General features: G+C 47.4%; 5 protein-coding genes across 5 annotated transcripts, besides 2 other annotated features; 3 read left to right on the top strand and 2 right to left on the bottom strand.

Moving 5' to 3' along the window:
* Window positions 1-654: 654 nt before the first annotated feature.
* Window positions 655-1,048, bottom strand: ACLA_009240 (uncharacterized protein; the record flags this gene model as incomplete). The annotated part of the gene is made up of 2 exons (XM_001273929.1): window positions 655-909; window positions 1,019-1,048. The coding sequence occupies 2 exons, from the start codon at window positions 1,046-1,048 to the stop codon at window positions 655-657; spliced, it is 285 nt and encodes a 94-aa protein (XP_001273930.1).
* A 1,193-nt stretch (window positions 1,049-2,241) lies between these two features.
* Window positions 2,242-2,280: a microsatellite.
* Window positions 2,281-4,529: 2,249 nt separating this feature from the next.
* Window positions 4,530-4,569: a microsatellite.
* A 920-nt stretch (window positions 4,570-5,489) lies between these two features.
* On the top strand, window positions 5,490-6,932 carry ACLA_009230 (serine/threonine protein kinase SAT4; the record flags this gene model as incomplete). The annotated part of the gene is made up of 1 exon (XM_001273928.1): window positions 5,490-6,932. The coding sequence occupies one exon, from the start codon at window positions 5,490-5,492 to the stop codon at window positions 6,930-6,932; it is 1,443 nt and encodes a 480-aa protein (XP_001273929.1).
* A 2,823-nt stretch (window positions 6,933-9,755) lies between these two features.
* ACLA_009220 (amphiphysin-like protein RVS161) lies at window positions 9,756-10,927 on the top strand (the record flags this gene model as incomplete). Its single annotated transcript, XM_001273927.1, has 6 exons — window positions 9,756-9,768; window positions 9,841-9,891; window positions 10,019-10,064; window positions 10,129-10,202; window positions 10,273-10,420; window positions 10,474-10,927. The coding sequence occupies 6 exons, from the start codon at window positions 9,756-9,758 to the stop codon at window positions 10,925-10,927; spliced, it is 786 nt and encodes a 261-aa protein (XP_001273928.1).
* A 328-nt stretch (window positions 10,928-11,255) lies between these two features.
* Window positions 11,256-12,017, bottom strand: ACLA_009210 (aminoacyl-tRNA hydrolase; the record flags this gene model as incomplete). The annotated part of the gene is made up of 1 exon (XM_001273926.1): window positions 11,256-12,017. The coding sequence occupies one exon, from the start codon at window positions 12,015-12,017 to the stop codon at window positions 11,256-11,258; it is 762 nt and encodes a 253-aa protein (XP_001273927.1).
* A 2,559-nt stretch (window positions 12,018-14,576) lies between these two features.
* Window positions 14,577-15,530, top strand: ACLA_009200 (class I SAM-dependent methyltransferase; the record flags this gene model as incomplete). Its single annotated transcript, XM_001273925.1, has 1 exon — window positions 14,577-15,530. One exon carries the CDS (start codon window positions 14,577-14,579, stop codon window positions 15,528-15,530), a length of 954 nt encoding a protein of 317 aa, XP_001273926.1.
* Window positions 15,531-15,655: the final 125 nt, after the last annotated feature.

Below are 15,655 nucleotides of genomic sequence, written 5' to 3'. Positions count from 1 at the left end.
CCCACGAGCTGAGTTGGTCTCATCGGCTGTCCCGCTTGACTCTGCCGGCTGTTGCTGCAGATTTTTTTTTTTTTTTTTACTGTACTGTAATGTCTGTCTAAAGTAGCGGTCAGCAGGAACAAGTAAACTGGATTCGATAGAATTGAAATTATTCATGGGATTTTCATGCCCTTTCCAGCCGAACAACCTGACATGGTATCTCCCGGATGGTACAGCCAGCCAGGCCCACCATGATCCCCAGCTAATCTCCTAGCCTCCTAGGCTCCTCAATATATCTAAGCTGGGTATCTATTCTCTCCGCATCTTTCGAAGAGTTCTCGCGCTCAAATCTGAATCTGGAAAGAAAGCTCCAAGAAGACCCGCGCAAATATACCGATGACTACGGGAGCCGTACCTGGATATCATATTTGACCTAGCACGATACAAACTATTAACACACAGGTATGATCCGGTGTCTGATAACAGATGAGGCTCGAGGTACATAACCCCTGCAGGGACGTCTCCAAAAGCTCATGGCTTGAGAAAGTGGGGGCACGTATGGGTGTTCGGCCAGGTCAACCATCCTGATGGGATTCAATTGCATCCATCGAGGTAATCCTTAGGGGCCGGCGGTGATCAGTGCCCGTTCAAGAAGTGTGTATGCAGCTCGACACATCACTTGAGACAACGCCCTTTTGGTTTTACCTTCTCGTGGACGCGAAGTTCTCGACTCGAGGAGGCACCACGCTCTAGACGACAGCCGGTAACCAGTGCCAATGTCAGCATCGACGCATCATGGATGTTGACTGGCTCGATCAAATCACGCAGCCGATACTGTCCTCTTTCTCCCTCCTCGATGGCCCGGGAATCAGCCCACGGCGAGAACACATTCTTGTGTAGCGCATTTTGCGCAAGGCCGATGTCAGAAGGCTGTCCGAGGGCAAATAGCACACTTCATCGGGGATATGGGTGTATCTTTTGGTTCTCCACGCTAAGATGTGACTGTAAGGGTTTTAGTGATTGGGATAAAGATACCAACCTTCTGTTCCATTTGCTGGATGCTTGACATGATGTTATACCTGTTCAGGATGTCACCGATCGATGAACACCCCGAGAAAAATTGCCATTGTACAGGGTTATCGCCGACATGCAGGCTATGTGAAAACCAGTAAGCCTCTTGCAGGACTAGGATACTTGTTTTTCTGGACTTGAGGTGGTCAAATATCGAGCCCTCTCTTCTTTCCATTTGCAGAATGAAGTGGATTTGGGTCCTCATAATTGATCGAAGTCAATTCAGCGTCAGATATGGAATAAACGGTTCCATAAGAGACGCAATGAACGAAAATACAATGACCACTATCAAGTACCCTCAGGATACACTCGGGATCTTCCAAATCCCATACAAGCACACAACAAGCCACATTTCAATGTGGGTAGCACACCAAGGCCTTCTAGTGCTTAGCTTACTGGTAGTTGCTCCCGCGGATTAGCGATGATTTAGTTACAGATGGACGCTCGTGCTATTTTTCCTTTTTCTCTTGCCGATTGGCCAGGAAAAATCCCTCGTTCGATCTCAAGATGCTCGAGTCAACAGTTGCGATTCCAATTTAGTTACGTTAACCGCGGAATACGCGAGTGGCTATTCTCGCCGGTTCTCAAGTCGCCGACAGATCGCGTGGTTTGGACCATGTCATGTCTCTCTCATACATGACAGCCTGGAGGTTGCACCCCGGCAGGGCAAGGAGTGAAATGCATTGCGAACAGGCCGGAGATCAGACACAGGGATGCACTATATAGACTAGATAGCTATGGGTGAGAATAGCAAACGGCTTATCAACATACCAACAATAGGGCTTGCCGATCAATATCGACGACCTTATCTTCCGCAAGACAAGAAAAAGCATCCTCCAAATGCCAAGCTGAGTAGCTGAAAATGAAGAAATGGGAACTTACAGCTTGCTGATGCGCCAAGAAGACAGCGTGTTCTTCCTTCCATTGTGCATTTGTACTCCGTGTCTCCATCGTTCGTATAGATATCGTCCTGGAAGTAAAGGCGTGCAGTGATTGCAAGGTGGCTCGAGGGTCCCTTGTCTAGGAGCTTGACGATTGCTTAATGTCCGAGTATCGAAGCGGTAATCAACTATCTACTTCGAGTCTACTTCCCGTTTTTGCGATCCTTGGATACGCTCCATTATTTCCACTACCTAGTACCTACAGATTAGGTAGGGATTCCAGGAGCGCAACTGCGCAAGTAATTTATTTTTGTTGTTGTTGTTGTTGTTGCTGTCGTTATTGTCGTTGGTATGCGATATCCTTCCATATGCCCGCCTCTAAAGAACTCAATCACCCCACACCCAAGATTCCTTCTCAGAAGCAACCACAGAAAGAAATATACATCCAAAGGATTCAGAGTGGGATTCCAAATCCGTCTCAAAGTACAGCTAAGGTAGTCAGGATCTGATCACGAAGTCACATACACGGGAATATGGAGGTCTTTGGGCGCTGATGATCGAAACTCCTTTCGGCTCCAAGGAAAACGAGGCAACCCGGTAGAAACCCTCAATTGGGACTGGTATCTGTATAGGTGGATTATTTTTACCACCTGATTCACGTCTTTGGCTTAATTTTCGCGGGGAAATCTTACTGACTTCGCTGGTCAGGTTGGCTATTTACATTTTGAGGCAGAATAGCGAACGACAGCCTCCTATGTGACCAGACGGATTGGGGGTTGAAATTCTCCTTTCAGTATATAGATGGCTAGATAGGCAATTCATGTATTGATGTGGTTAATTCCAAATCCCTGACTCTGCCCTTATCATGCAATACCGACATTTGGAGCGCTCGAATAACGGAGTCCGCGGAGCCCACACAAAATGAATATATCAATCGAAGAGCTAGATATATAGAGGGCCAGCATCCTAACATTGCCGGAGATATTTTGATATGTTTTGCAAAAAGGACAAACTGAGTCAGGAGCCCTATCTGAAAGTCTTGACCACAAGTCTTGGATTCTATCGATTTAAGTGGCGGGTGCTCCGCGTGGAGTTGAGCGTCTATGTAGCTAGGTACCATGTAGTAGACAATATCTCCCAGCCCAAGTGGGAGGCAGTAAGACTGAAGAAACCTTCTGCCCCTCCTTGAATCTCAATCAAAGTGATCAAAAGCCGATTGATTAGCTCTGTTTTTACCTAAGCCACCAGCTCCTGTTAGGATGTGCGGAAACATAGGTTGGATCATATACTCCGTATGCATGACCAAGGAGCCTGCACAGCCTCAATTATGTTGACTAATATTAGCCGTTTCTGGTCAATTGTAGACGTCACTTTCGAAGATATTGGGTAGTGGTCTGAGTTATATGAGGCCAAGCGAAAAATCGGCATTTCAACATGGAAGATTATCAGCCAACAGACTGGCTGTGAAGGGGACGTCATCCGACTGATTTTCGTGAGAGGGAGGGGAAGAAGACGGTGGATGATGTTTTGGGATACCTTTGAGACACCACTAACCATCATAGTTCAAAGTTGAGGTAGTTAGCAGAGAAATGACCGCTTTCCGCGTTCTCATACTTTACCTAGGTTGGGAGGTAGATACTGTTGTTTGCTGGGGTACCTGGCTGACAGTTATCTAGAACGTAACTCAGTTCATCTGAACATGTTGCATATGAGACCCAGTACGGAGTGGTCAGTAGTAGATAGTGATGTTCCACAGATCGTCCTACAGGAATGGGGTTGCGGAAGTACTCCGTAGCGTCATTCATTATTGTAGTCAGAGATGCTCTGCTCTACTTGTCATTTCAATTTGGACTTAAGATCTTGCTTCAGACTGTCTTAGTCGCATACTACTGTCTATACAGACATTACAGTCTCGCGCCACTTCTGATGCCAGCCATCATCGTATTAGTAATATATGTTTCTTTTCGGATTTAGAAGGGGGTTGGCATTTAGTAAATCCTCGACATTTTTTATATATCTTCATCCTTGGTAAGCAGAAGAAAGGATTACTACTTCCCATAGATTCTGAATTCCATCAATAAAGGATTATTGTGTGCTGTCAGTCTGTCACCTAATAGATAGCTCGATTTGGTGCGCCACTATTGTGGCTGCGAATCGATACCCAGGCTTAGGTATGACTATTACGAGAGATCAAGGTACAGTACTCGGTAATCATTACCAATCTTCAAAATTTAACTCTCAACCAAGGATCCCCTGTAGCCTATACTTCCTAGTGATCACTAGGTAGGTACCTTTACTCTTGACTCCATACTCCATCTCGAAACCTATCTACTTTGTATACATGTACATAGGGGTATTGTCTTGACGATAGGTATTAGTGAACGAGTCGGTGATTAACTATCGCTGTACATGTCTCCAGAGCTTTTGTAGGACATCCGACAGAATCCTTGAGGATTAATATTGTCTATCTCTTTGAAAGCGTTTACTAACCAACCGGTAGGAAGGCAAGAAAGTATCAGGGTAGGCAGTACGAAGGACAACTGTTTCGAAATTGACCTTGACTCGGTCCCAAATCCCACAAGAAAAAATGAATATTAAAATAACAATAAATATAATAATAATTATATTAATAATAATACCAGGACAATGGCAGAATGATTCAATCGAATCATAAAATAGCTGGCCGTTTTCTACTGGAGACTTGACGTTGTCAGGACCGCATCTACTGCTACTGCGACGGAGGAGTACGGTAGTACCACCTCCGGCGGCCCCCAGTACTATTTCAACCTCTTCTCCCCAACTTCGTAGGCAGCGCCATTTCACTTTTTCCCCCTGTGTAATTTTTGCTACACCGTCTTCTTGTTCCGTGAGCATACCCATCTTGAAATTGCAGGACATCATCATCCAAATATCTTCATCTTGTCCTCGGTAAAGTGAGACTGTCCAGTCTGGGCAATCTGTGCCTTGCTGCGCGGTGCTAAATCTCTTCACCTCTTCCTTCTCTTTTCTATCTTCTTGTTTCCTTGTTTTCTCAATTGTCCTGACTCTTGAGTCCACCCTTTTTTTTTTTCTGCCGCCCTCCACTTCAAAAAGTCACTTTCGTCACCTTTCCGTTTTTTTTACTTTCTCGGTAGACCATCGCCGCCTCAGGCCACCAAAGACCACCGAAAGGCGAACACACTTTTTTCACTCGCCCCCTCTTCTCTGTTCACAACTCCTCCTTCATTTCCAGATCTCACGTCTCCCAAACGTGATTGACTTTAGCCTCTTCAGCTTCGTGCTGTAGGCGCTCGTCCTCCTCACTCGTTCTGGGGGCAGATTTCTTGTTACTTTTTTTCCTCCGTGCACAATCGGCGCTCTTGTCCACCGCACATGACTCCGCAATCGATTTCACCTGTACCTTCCGCAGTCTCTTCCGCCGCAGCATCACAGATTTCAAGCGACCCTCGAGATGGAGAGCCTCAGGTAACACGAGCTCTTGCGGGCATGAGTCTGTCCGCCGCGAACGGGGATGTACTCCCCATAACCCCTGCAACTGCAAAGATCACGAGATCGACGATGGCAAACCGCCTCACCCGCATGTTCTCAAATTCCGGAAAGTCGTCACAAAAAGACTTTAAAGAGACAAAAGAGCTGGAATCGGCTCGTGATTCCTCGGATAGCAGTACAGAAAGCATTAAGGGTTCTACCAATGGCAGTGCCAAGCAATCGAGACCCACGTCCAGACCATCATCCCGGGCTCCTTCCCGACAAACATCTATGAAAGGCGATAACGACAAGGAAAAGAAGACCAAGTCTACAAATCCAAAGGAACAGAAAGAAGGCTGCGTTGTACACAAGCGATTCGAGGTGTTTCCCGATGGCTCACACTGTCACCATCTTAAGAGTGCAAGACGGCAGGAAAAGCTAACCGACCTTCTGAGAGACATGCTAGGCGGTGGTAGCAGAAAGAAAGAAGATCATGTAGATGATCAGCAACTGTCGCTTATGTCTACGTGGATCGACCAATTTAAGAATGAACGTGATAAGCTTGCCGCCGATAGGAAGGGCGGCCCGAACGCCACGGCTTCACTTGTTGATAAATACGGTAAATGCCAGGAGATTGTCGGACGTGGCGCCTTTGGTATTGTCCGGATATCCCACAAAGTGGACCCTAAAGATTCACGAGTTGAGCAGCTTTATGCCGTCAAAGAATTTCGTCGTCGCCCACAGGAGACCGCCAAGAAATACCAGAAACGGTTGACTTCTGAATTCTGCATCTCTTCATCCCTTCGCCACCCCAATGTCATCCATACGCTTGATCTGTTGCAAGACGCCAAGGGCGATTATTGTGAGGTCATGGAGTACTGTGCAGGCGGTGACCTGTACACACTTGTTCTAGCTGCAGGCAAACTGGAAGTTGCCGAAGCTGACTGCCTCTTTAAACAACTCATGCGTGGCGTGGAATACATGCATGAGATGGGTGTTGCTCATCGTGACCTTAAACCAGAGAATCTCCTTCTGACCACCCATGGCGCACTCAAGATCACGGATTTCGGGAACGGCGAATGCTTCCGTATGGCCTGGGAGAAGGAACCGCACATGACCGCGGGTCTTTGCGGTTCCGCCCCCTACATCGCGCCCGAGGAATACGTGGAAAGAGAATTTGACCCTAGAGCAGTCGATGTTTGGGCCACAGGTGTCATATACATGGCCATGAGGACAGGAAGACATCTATGGAGGGTTGCCCGCAAGGATGAGGACGAATTCTACCAGCGGTATCTGGAAGGCCGCAAGCACGAGGATGGTTATGCTCCTATCGAGACTCTACATCGGGTAAGAACTCATGGAAACTATATTGGAAAAGCTCAAGAGTTGACATCTTCTAAGGCTCGTTGCCGGAACGTGATCTATTCCATCCTTGACCCCAACCCTTCTCGTCGTATCAACGCCTCACAGGTCCTCAAATCCGAATGGGTTCGTGAGATCAAGCTGTGTAAGGCTGGCGAGGAGGGATTCTAAAATGACTTTGTGGCATTTGATTTGTGTCCTTGGATGCCCCAAGGGGAGATTTCCGCATCTTGTGGGGAAGGCATTGTCCCAGCCGCTCGTGTTGTTTATGTGGTTATGGGTTTGTGCCTTCTTGGGAAATCTGCTCCTTTTTGCCTCCTGTGTCTCTCGCAAAAGCAGGGAGGTTTATGTGTTGCCTATATCAGGTGGTTGCCCTCCTTTCACTAGTTTTATAGAAGGAGGTACCTTTGTTTTCCTTACCGGCGCATAAATTTATGTTGCTCTCTTCTGCTGTTAGCTTATGGGCTTAGTTTGACCATCATGCTTCTGATGCCAATGCAACGAACAGTCATGACCCTTGAGCTCTTTATCATTTCCTTTTCCTCGCCTTTTACTCTCACAATCGATTACCGGTTCTATATGATTTTAATGATTCTCTTCGACTACCAGTTTTCTTTGATCCTGCTGATGGGGCTTCTTACATGTTTACTTTTCTTTTTCTTCATCTTCTGTGGGTCTATTCTGATCTTGTTTACTCCTATATTCCTTTGTTCTTCCGACTGTTTCTGAGTTTCTGTTGTTCGGAATCTTCTAGTGTACAATATGTCTGGGGCTACTCTCTTATGCTTAACCTTTGGCGGAACGTTCAAGCAGCGATGGGCTTGCGTTAGGCAAGGAATGTTTGGTTGCAATTCTTCATCATGTTCATGAGCATACCACTACGTATGATGAATCTGTATTGTTATGATGAATGATAGCGGGTTTTGGTACATGGGTGATTTCTCTTCGGCCTGATATTTCCATGTTCTCTATGTCATCATAGTGATAAAGACTTTGAAAATACTGAACACGGTAAAATGTCAGCCATACGCATAGATTAGAGAATATAGTAATTTTCTCTGTCGATGCTTGCTCTGATGTACAACGCATTCAGATCTTGAAGCCCACCATCCGTCAATACGCGCTGACAACCATGTGATAATGACATCATACCGTCATGCTTGTAGATTTGTTTGCATAATCCATCAATCATCTGATCTATGGTAGACTAATTAATATCTGAAGATCTTTTGTGAGGTTAAATAAGAGAAGGCAACGAATGACCTCATAGCATGTTGGTTTCCACAATTGTTGCTACACTGGCATCTCAACGATGTAGCTGATTGCAGGCACTTCGGATATCCTCTCCAAGACTCGGACAATGAAGTCCTGAGCAACGACAATGGATGATTGGGTATTAGGAGCCGGCCAGTGAGGTAGCTTACATCGTCATGGGTTACTTCTTTAGACGCATGCTTCAGAAGCCAGCTGACCCAACTGCGACTGAGTACGGATGGTTTCACAAGAGTAATCAGATCTATCCGCTCAAGATCCCTTGAGCTTGGTTTGATCTACACTGCTTCACAGCGGTTGTACGAGCCAGATCACTGTCAGATGAGAAGCTGGAAGCCGTGCATACTCGTCTTGTTGTCTTTGGAATTGCCGGTTCCTGTTCTACTCCCTTACAGGAATGTGATGAAGAGACTCGAGGCTCCTTTGGCACCAATGCATGAGCATATTGAATACTGACTAGATGAAAGACAGAATCACACAAGATAATAAAGTCTCTCGGCTCGGCTCCCTTGCGTCCTACTGTTACATGCTCAAGATTACCCTCAACTTTTGCCTGGATGCGAGATAAGCGCATGGTCAAGAACTTGTCATTGAAGACCAGAATGCCTCACAACGCTTCTGGGGGCCAGCACATGGTCACCGGGCTTACTCGGTTACATGGACCAGCCCCCTTCAAGCTCTTGAATGACTTTCAAGTTATCCATCATTCAATATGCACCCGAGTGCGTCGCGAGCGATGATATTTCAACCGGGAGTGTGAGGCTGCTCGCTATGAGCACGACCAAAGAACATATTCACACTCATGCCACGTGTGGAGTGATTCTTCAGTTGCTCGGCCTTACTCGTGGAATCCGAGATTCTCCCTGATGAATCTCCGACATTCAATTGGTTCATGCACTGGTGTCAGTGGAATACTTACTGATCGCTTCGGAACCACTTCTTCGATATGGCCCTGGTGCACAAGGCAGATAAGCTTGTTGAACGTAGTTTGAATCATAATGTTCCACTAAAGATCTCTTAGTGACTGATCCCCTCAATACTCAATCTATGAATTGATGTTCATCTGAGGACAAGCACATGATATAATCAGTGTGCTTGAGCCCATATTGGTATCCTAACACAAGGAGGACACATTTAGTACGAGACTCCATAAATTCACCGGCTCACTAAGCATTCCTGAAGCATATCAATCGTCTATCCGATTTCAATATTCCAAATCCATCGTTGATGGGTTCGTAGATTGACATCATGTTTGAGTGTGTCAACGACGAGACCCGACTCAGGTAGAATGTGACATGACGTATGCTCATAATTCACAGGCACCATTAGTTCATTACCGAGATCGGGCTGTGGTGGGTAATATAATGTAAGATACAATAAGTACCCCGCACACTCCATTGTCATCGACGGTAATCCGTGGTACAGTGGTAAGCTCCCGTATGGAGTACCGTACACACAGCCACACACAGCCACCAAGAACCATCCCGAAAGCCATCATCCGCATCCCGCATTTGGGCATCTTATCCAGCTTCAGCGCTGCGACAACAATTCAATCTCTTCACTGTGGACGGTTTGCAAACCTAAGATCACTTTCTTCTCAGCAGATTCTCTGCGTGCATCTCATTCATATCTTCTATTTGAAATAATCAACCACGACCCCGACAACGCTCCTAATCAAAACATTGCTGATTCAGGACTTCGTTTCTGCCTACAGCCGCCATCATGTCTTGGGCAGGTGCGCAAATCACCCAATCCACGAAGTACCGATGTTGGAAAGAAAATTAGACTGACGGAAAGCTTCATGTAGGATTCAAGAAAAATGTCAACCGCGCGACAACGCAGGTGATGATGAAGACAGGTATGCCGACACAGTTAGACCAGCCCCGCGATCGGCTACCATTTCCGATTGCAAGATGACCCGTCGAATATCGTTGGAGATTAAAGTGGGTTGGTCTGGGCTCACATGGTTTGCTTCATTCATACAGGACATGTGGAAAGAACCAATGACCGGGATTATGAAATCGAAGAACGGTATGGATTTTGTTGAGATCTGCGGGCTTTTAAGATAGACCGCTGATCGTCGTTATCTACTTAGGCGTTACCGAACTATGGAGACTGCGGCAAACCGACTACAGAAAGAAGCGAAGGGCTACCTGGATTCGTTACGAGGTGTGTCACATCCCTGGCGAGCTCAATTCTGATTCACCAACACATGAGGTTAACTTTCAATACTTGCTAGCAATGACGGCCTCGCAAATGCGCATTGCAGAGACGATCGATGCGTTCTACGGCGAGGCAGGAACACGCGACGGTGTTAGCAGGAGCTATAAGCAGGCTGTTGAGGACCTGGACGCTGAAACAATCAAGGCCCTGGACGGACCCTACAGGTACGATCTCTAGTCATTACAATTTCTCTGGTCCTGGCTGACACAACTGCCAGAACAACTGTCCTCGAACCAATAACCCGGTTTTGCGCCTACTTCCCCGACATCAATGAGTGTATCAAGAAGAGGAACCACAAATTGCTTGATTACGATGCGATGAGAGCGAAGGTCAAGAAGCTGGTTGAGAAGCCCGACAAGGACGCGACCAAGCTGCCTCGCACAGAAAAAGAAACCGAGATGGCCAAGCAGGCATACGAGCAATTGAACGAACAGCTATTCACGGAACTTCCCCAGCTCATCGATCTGCGGGTGCCCTATCTGGACCCCAGCTTCGAGGCCTTGGTCAAGATTCAGTTGCGATTCTGCGCTGAGGCATATTCCCGTATGGCTCAGGTGCAGCAATATCTGGATGCCGAAACAAGAGATCAATATGCCCGTGGTGATTTGGACAACAGGGTCGAGGAAGTCTTGCAGGAGATCCGTGACTTGAGTATAGCAGGAACTGTATAATTTGTCTCCCTTTGTGTTTGCGAGTTTTTTTTTTTTCCCCATGCGTTGCCATCTCCAATACTTGACCCAACTTGGGTCAGGCTTTTCTTCCCTCTTTCATGGATATCCTTACTCTGCTGTCCCCGGACCATGCAAAAATAAATACACCGAATGGCTGCATTTGGAGGCGTCTGCCGGTTACGATTGATATGTTCATCAAAACCTTGATCTGGGCTTCCAATCGTCGATGTTCAAAGCAATGTTAAGTCACAAAATGGGTATCTGTCTAATAATCACTATCTCCCTGTACAATTCCCGAACCCCGGTACGGCGTTGATTCATGCAGATATCAGTTGTCGTCTTTGGCTCGATAGAGTTCGTCTGCCAGTATATCCAAGACAGGCACTGCGGCTGCACGGACAGCGGCCAATTCAGCGGCATTCATTTCGGTGAGGACATAGTCTGCAACATCATTCCGGGTTCGCGTCGACGGGCGACCAATGCCAACTCCCACACGGAGGACGGACAAACCGCCGTCAACTCCCTGCGCTGCCTGGCCCGTCCGTGGTGGATAAAGGCCCTTTCCACGGAGACTTTCCATGGCGCTGATCAAGCCGCGATGACCACGTAGACTGGCCTTCTCGGGCCCACCCCTTTTCACCTTCACCTTCCCTAATGGCGCCTCGAGTTCATCGTGTAAGATTACCAAGGTAGGTTGGAAAGTCTTTAGTGAGGACGGATCAACGCCCCGTACTTGCCATTCTGCTTTCTCTGGCGATGGCACTGCCAGGTTTCTCGGCAGCGCAACATCCCCGGGCTGTACTGCTCCTCTCAGCACGTCGGTTTGTGTGGCAGACATCCAGTTCTTCAGCTGTCGGACCAGCTTCGTCCCAGACTCGTTCATGTAGGATGGGCTATACCATGTTTTGTAGAAGATGGGACCCGCCGATGGCTGTCTGGCAGATACCAGAGGCATCCTAGTGGGGAGCAGAGGGACAAGTGCATCGAGGAGGATATGTCCCGCGCTGTGTCGTGTTTGGCGGTATGGACGGGGGTTCCCGATCGAGGCGATGAATAGGAATCGGCGCGGGATTTTGAGTTCAGCTGCCATTGCGGTACAATCTGAATGAAGATCATGCGATGGCGATATGAGACTGGGACGTGTTTCCCTTGAAAGTTAGCTGGGAGGGTTGGAGCTGTTCCCGAAGCGTTCAGGGATACACCTTTTCATCAGGGATTGACGCGACCTGGTTCCGATTGGAGGTGGCTATTACTGTGATTGGAAAGATGAGAGATGGTAGGTGGTTATGCTTGTTGTCGCAAGCTTCGAGTTCTCTCATTCATGAACCTCGGACAGCAATAGAAAAGAATCTTGCGGCGCGGGAGATCGTCAGGTTAACTAACTGTGGGGGCAATGTCAACAAATGAGCTGCGGCAATGGGAAGAGTAAATAGGTACTCACTACGTAGTAGTTAAGAATGATGAAAGAGAGTAAGTATCTGGAACATGCTTATTAGCAACATCTTCATTGTGTAGAATTTTCAGACCATAGGAATGTAAAGTCTCTCATCGAGCCTGAGTGTACTCAGAATGATCATGTGCTCTTCAAGGTTCTTCAGAATAAAGTAGCTGAACTCAAGATCTGAATACCTACAGCAAGCTTGGACTGTCACTTGCTGCCTTCTATCATCTGCCACTATCCAGATCTATTCTGATTTGGATTGCTGGAATCATCCTAGGATCATTTTCTATCACCTTCATTCACTGTAAGTACCATACTCCATGCAAATTACATATCGCCATCTTTCATCTTCGTCTCTTTTCCTCTATCCATAAGTCCTCCTTTCTCGCTAAACCCTCCACTATTCAAATCACCTCAGACTCACAATGTCCCCCGGAATCCTCGATATTTTTTGGGGCTGGTTCCTGGTTGGCTAATCATGCATAGCACATTTATCTCGCTCATCCTTTACAAGGTCTCGGAGATAGCCGTGTCAGTGCGTACGCCGTACATGCTCACTAATAACTACGGGATTTGAAAGTCGAAAGTCGGACTTTGAAAGAATGTGTTCGGATTTTGAGTGTCTGGACTTCGACTTTCGAGACATCAAAGTCCTTTTGGCCTGATGGATCCTGGCGAAAACGCCATTTACCAATATCATGGGACTGCACAAATGGCTTCCCCAAAGATGGGATGAACAATGGCGGATACTTCGACGGCGCGACACAATAAACAAGGCCTGAATCGCCTAACGCATCTCTCCACTTTCTTTCACATTTGGCTGCAAACAACGTACCCTAAGCTTTTGTTATGGCGATTTAGATAAGTACAACTGATCAGGAGAGCGGAAATGAGTAAACCTTGCTTGAAGGAAGATTGATAATCATCTTTCTTTGCATTCCGGGCGGCTTAATCTTGTATCCCAATTCCCAGGTCTATCATACTTGCAGACTGCAGAGAGGATTGGTTATGGGAATCGGACTCTCTGCTAACCGGTTTGGGCCCTAGTCCAGTTGGCTGAACCGGATTCCTTAGTCCTTTCAGATTGGGCTATTGCATGCTGATCTGTTGGTAAACAGTCCGGTCGATCAAGCCGTCCCTTCTAGCTGGGTCCCCATCATCCTGGGCACGGTGCCAGTGCGTCGTACCGAGAGTCGGTATTATGGGTCTAAATGGTTTTTAGCCTCCCAGACTGAAAGGTTTCCAGGACCCAAGATCCAACAACACCCACCAATACCTGGTTTGGTGGCATTCATCATGGCAACTCGGATGATACGATCAGGATGATCATGCACTGTTTACTGAACCAGAATGAATCAAGCTCATAGCTCTTGCGCTGAAGCCTGTTATTGCTCTCTTGCTCATCAAATCGGTGTTCTCTAGGTCCCTCTCGTCCTTCTTATAGGCTCATCTCGGCTACTTCTCCTAGTCTCTCCTACAGACTGTCTTCTATTTTAGGATGCACAGTGTGATAGTTTAGGCCAGCCTGGAATGCTCGACTAGTATTCGAATGACATGCCACTATGCTGTTTTAAATTGACTTCGCTTAGCATCCTCCAACTCGGGGTGCCTTTTTCTGTTCTGACTTCTTCTAAGTGCTGGCTGAGCAGAAGGGTCCCTGGGTGGACACACCACTTTCCCCTTGCTATCTCTCATTCTCCGTGTCCTTCTCTAAGCATGGCTGTTGTCCGAGTGGCTATTTGACCACTATTCTATGTTGCTACTCAATCAATCACATCTATCATCTTATTTCTCTTGTGAGTAAGACATCAAAGTGCACTGCTGAAGTACACATCGGATACCAATCCAACAGAGAAATGTAACACACAACTAACTTCACAACAGACCCTTGTTTGACGGTTGTTATGTGAACAGAGCTCCATCAGCGAGTTTTAACGGAACAGCATTCTTCTTCCTAGGCGATACTCCAATAATTCCGTCATGTCATGGCCGACGAACCATCTCGACCGTCGGACTATGTCTTCGCCGGGCCAATGGAGGCGGATGACACTAATTCAGCAGTAGAAAGCCCATGGAATCCTGGTCTCAGACAAAAACCGGATTACGATTCGCTTTCGGACATGTTGGCTTCCCCACCACATCACCCTAAGAACATATTATCAGATGGGGCTTGCATATTGAGCAGTTGCTGACCAGAGTAGAGATTCCATGGGCTCCTTTGAAGAACGAGAGATCGAGATCGTCATTGAGAACGACAGGCGGTATTGCAACGAAACATACTTCATGCCCAACGATGAGCCGGAGCAGACGCGCTTGAACATCATCCATCAGGTGTACCTTCTACTACTGGAGGGCAGCTTGACCTCTGTTCCCATCACTCAAAATGCACCCCGTATACTGGATATTGGGACCGGCCCAGGTGATTGGGCTATCGAGATGAGTGGCATGTATCCCAATGCCACAATTGTGGCCTCGGATATTGGGGTTTTCGACGGCGGACTGAATGACCTTGACCTCCCCAATGTATCTTTTCAACTTGATGACGCTAGAAGGGTGTGGGCCTACACTGAGCCGTTCGACCTGGTCCACATACGTGGGCTTTCCGGCGCTTTCCAGGACTGGAACTTCATCTACCAGCAGGCTTTCCAACACCTTGCGCCTGGGGGCTATATTGAGGTTGCCGATACCGATCCAGCGGCTGATACCGTGACTCTTACCCATCTCGACAATTCATACTTCAGGGACTATACTTCTGCAATCCGATCCGCCGCCGAAGTTGCAGGATCCTCCCGTGATTTGAGCCACCTTCGACCCTGTATATTGAGCGCCGCCGGTTTCGTGGATGTTCAAGTCACGGAGCGCACCGTGCCAATTGGATTGTGGCCGGAGGACCCGCATGAAAAGACCATGGGGAAAATGGTACTCATTGCGCTTCTGGAGGGCCTGGAGGCATATGGTCTCCGACAGCTCACAGCTACACGCAACTGGACCGCGGAAGGAGTACGTGATCTATGTGCCAAAATAAAGAGAGAAATCATGATGGCCGACAAAATGACCGCTCGCGTAAAGATCATCACTGGCCGCAAGCCCATATCCTGTGCTCCAGTAAAAGAGCAGCAAAGGAACAGTCTACTCAAGCGAGTCTTCGACACAGTGGACTAGGATATGGCTGACTCGTATGGGCCCTGTCTTCATATCTTGGAAATAGTAACCCGATGGTCATTTTGACGTTTGGTCCGCGGCCACTTGAGATCGCTCTCCCTGTTCTCGCCGGATATTCCAGATCA

Source organism: Aspergillus clavatus, genomic scaffold (assembly GCF_000002715.2).
Source record: "Aspergillus clavatus NRRL 1 1099423829795 genomic scaffold, whole genome shotgun sequence".
Taxonomy (NCBI): domain Eukaryota; kingdom Fungi; phylum Ascomycota; class Eurotiomycetes; order Eurotiales; family Aspergillaceae; genus Aspergillus; species Aspergillus clavatus.
This window is presented reverse-complemented; position numbering and strand designations above follow the sequence as displayed.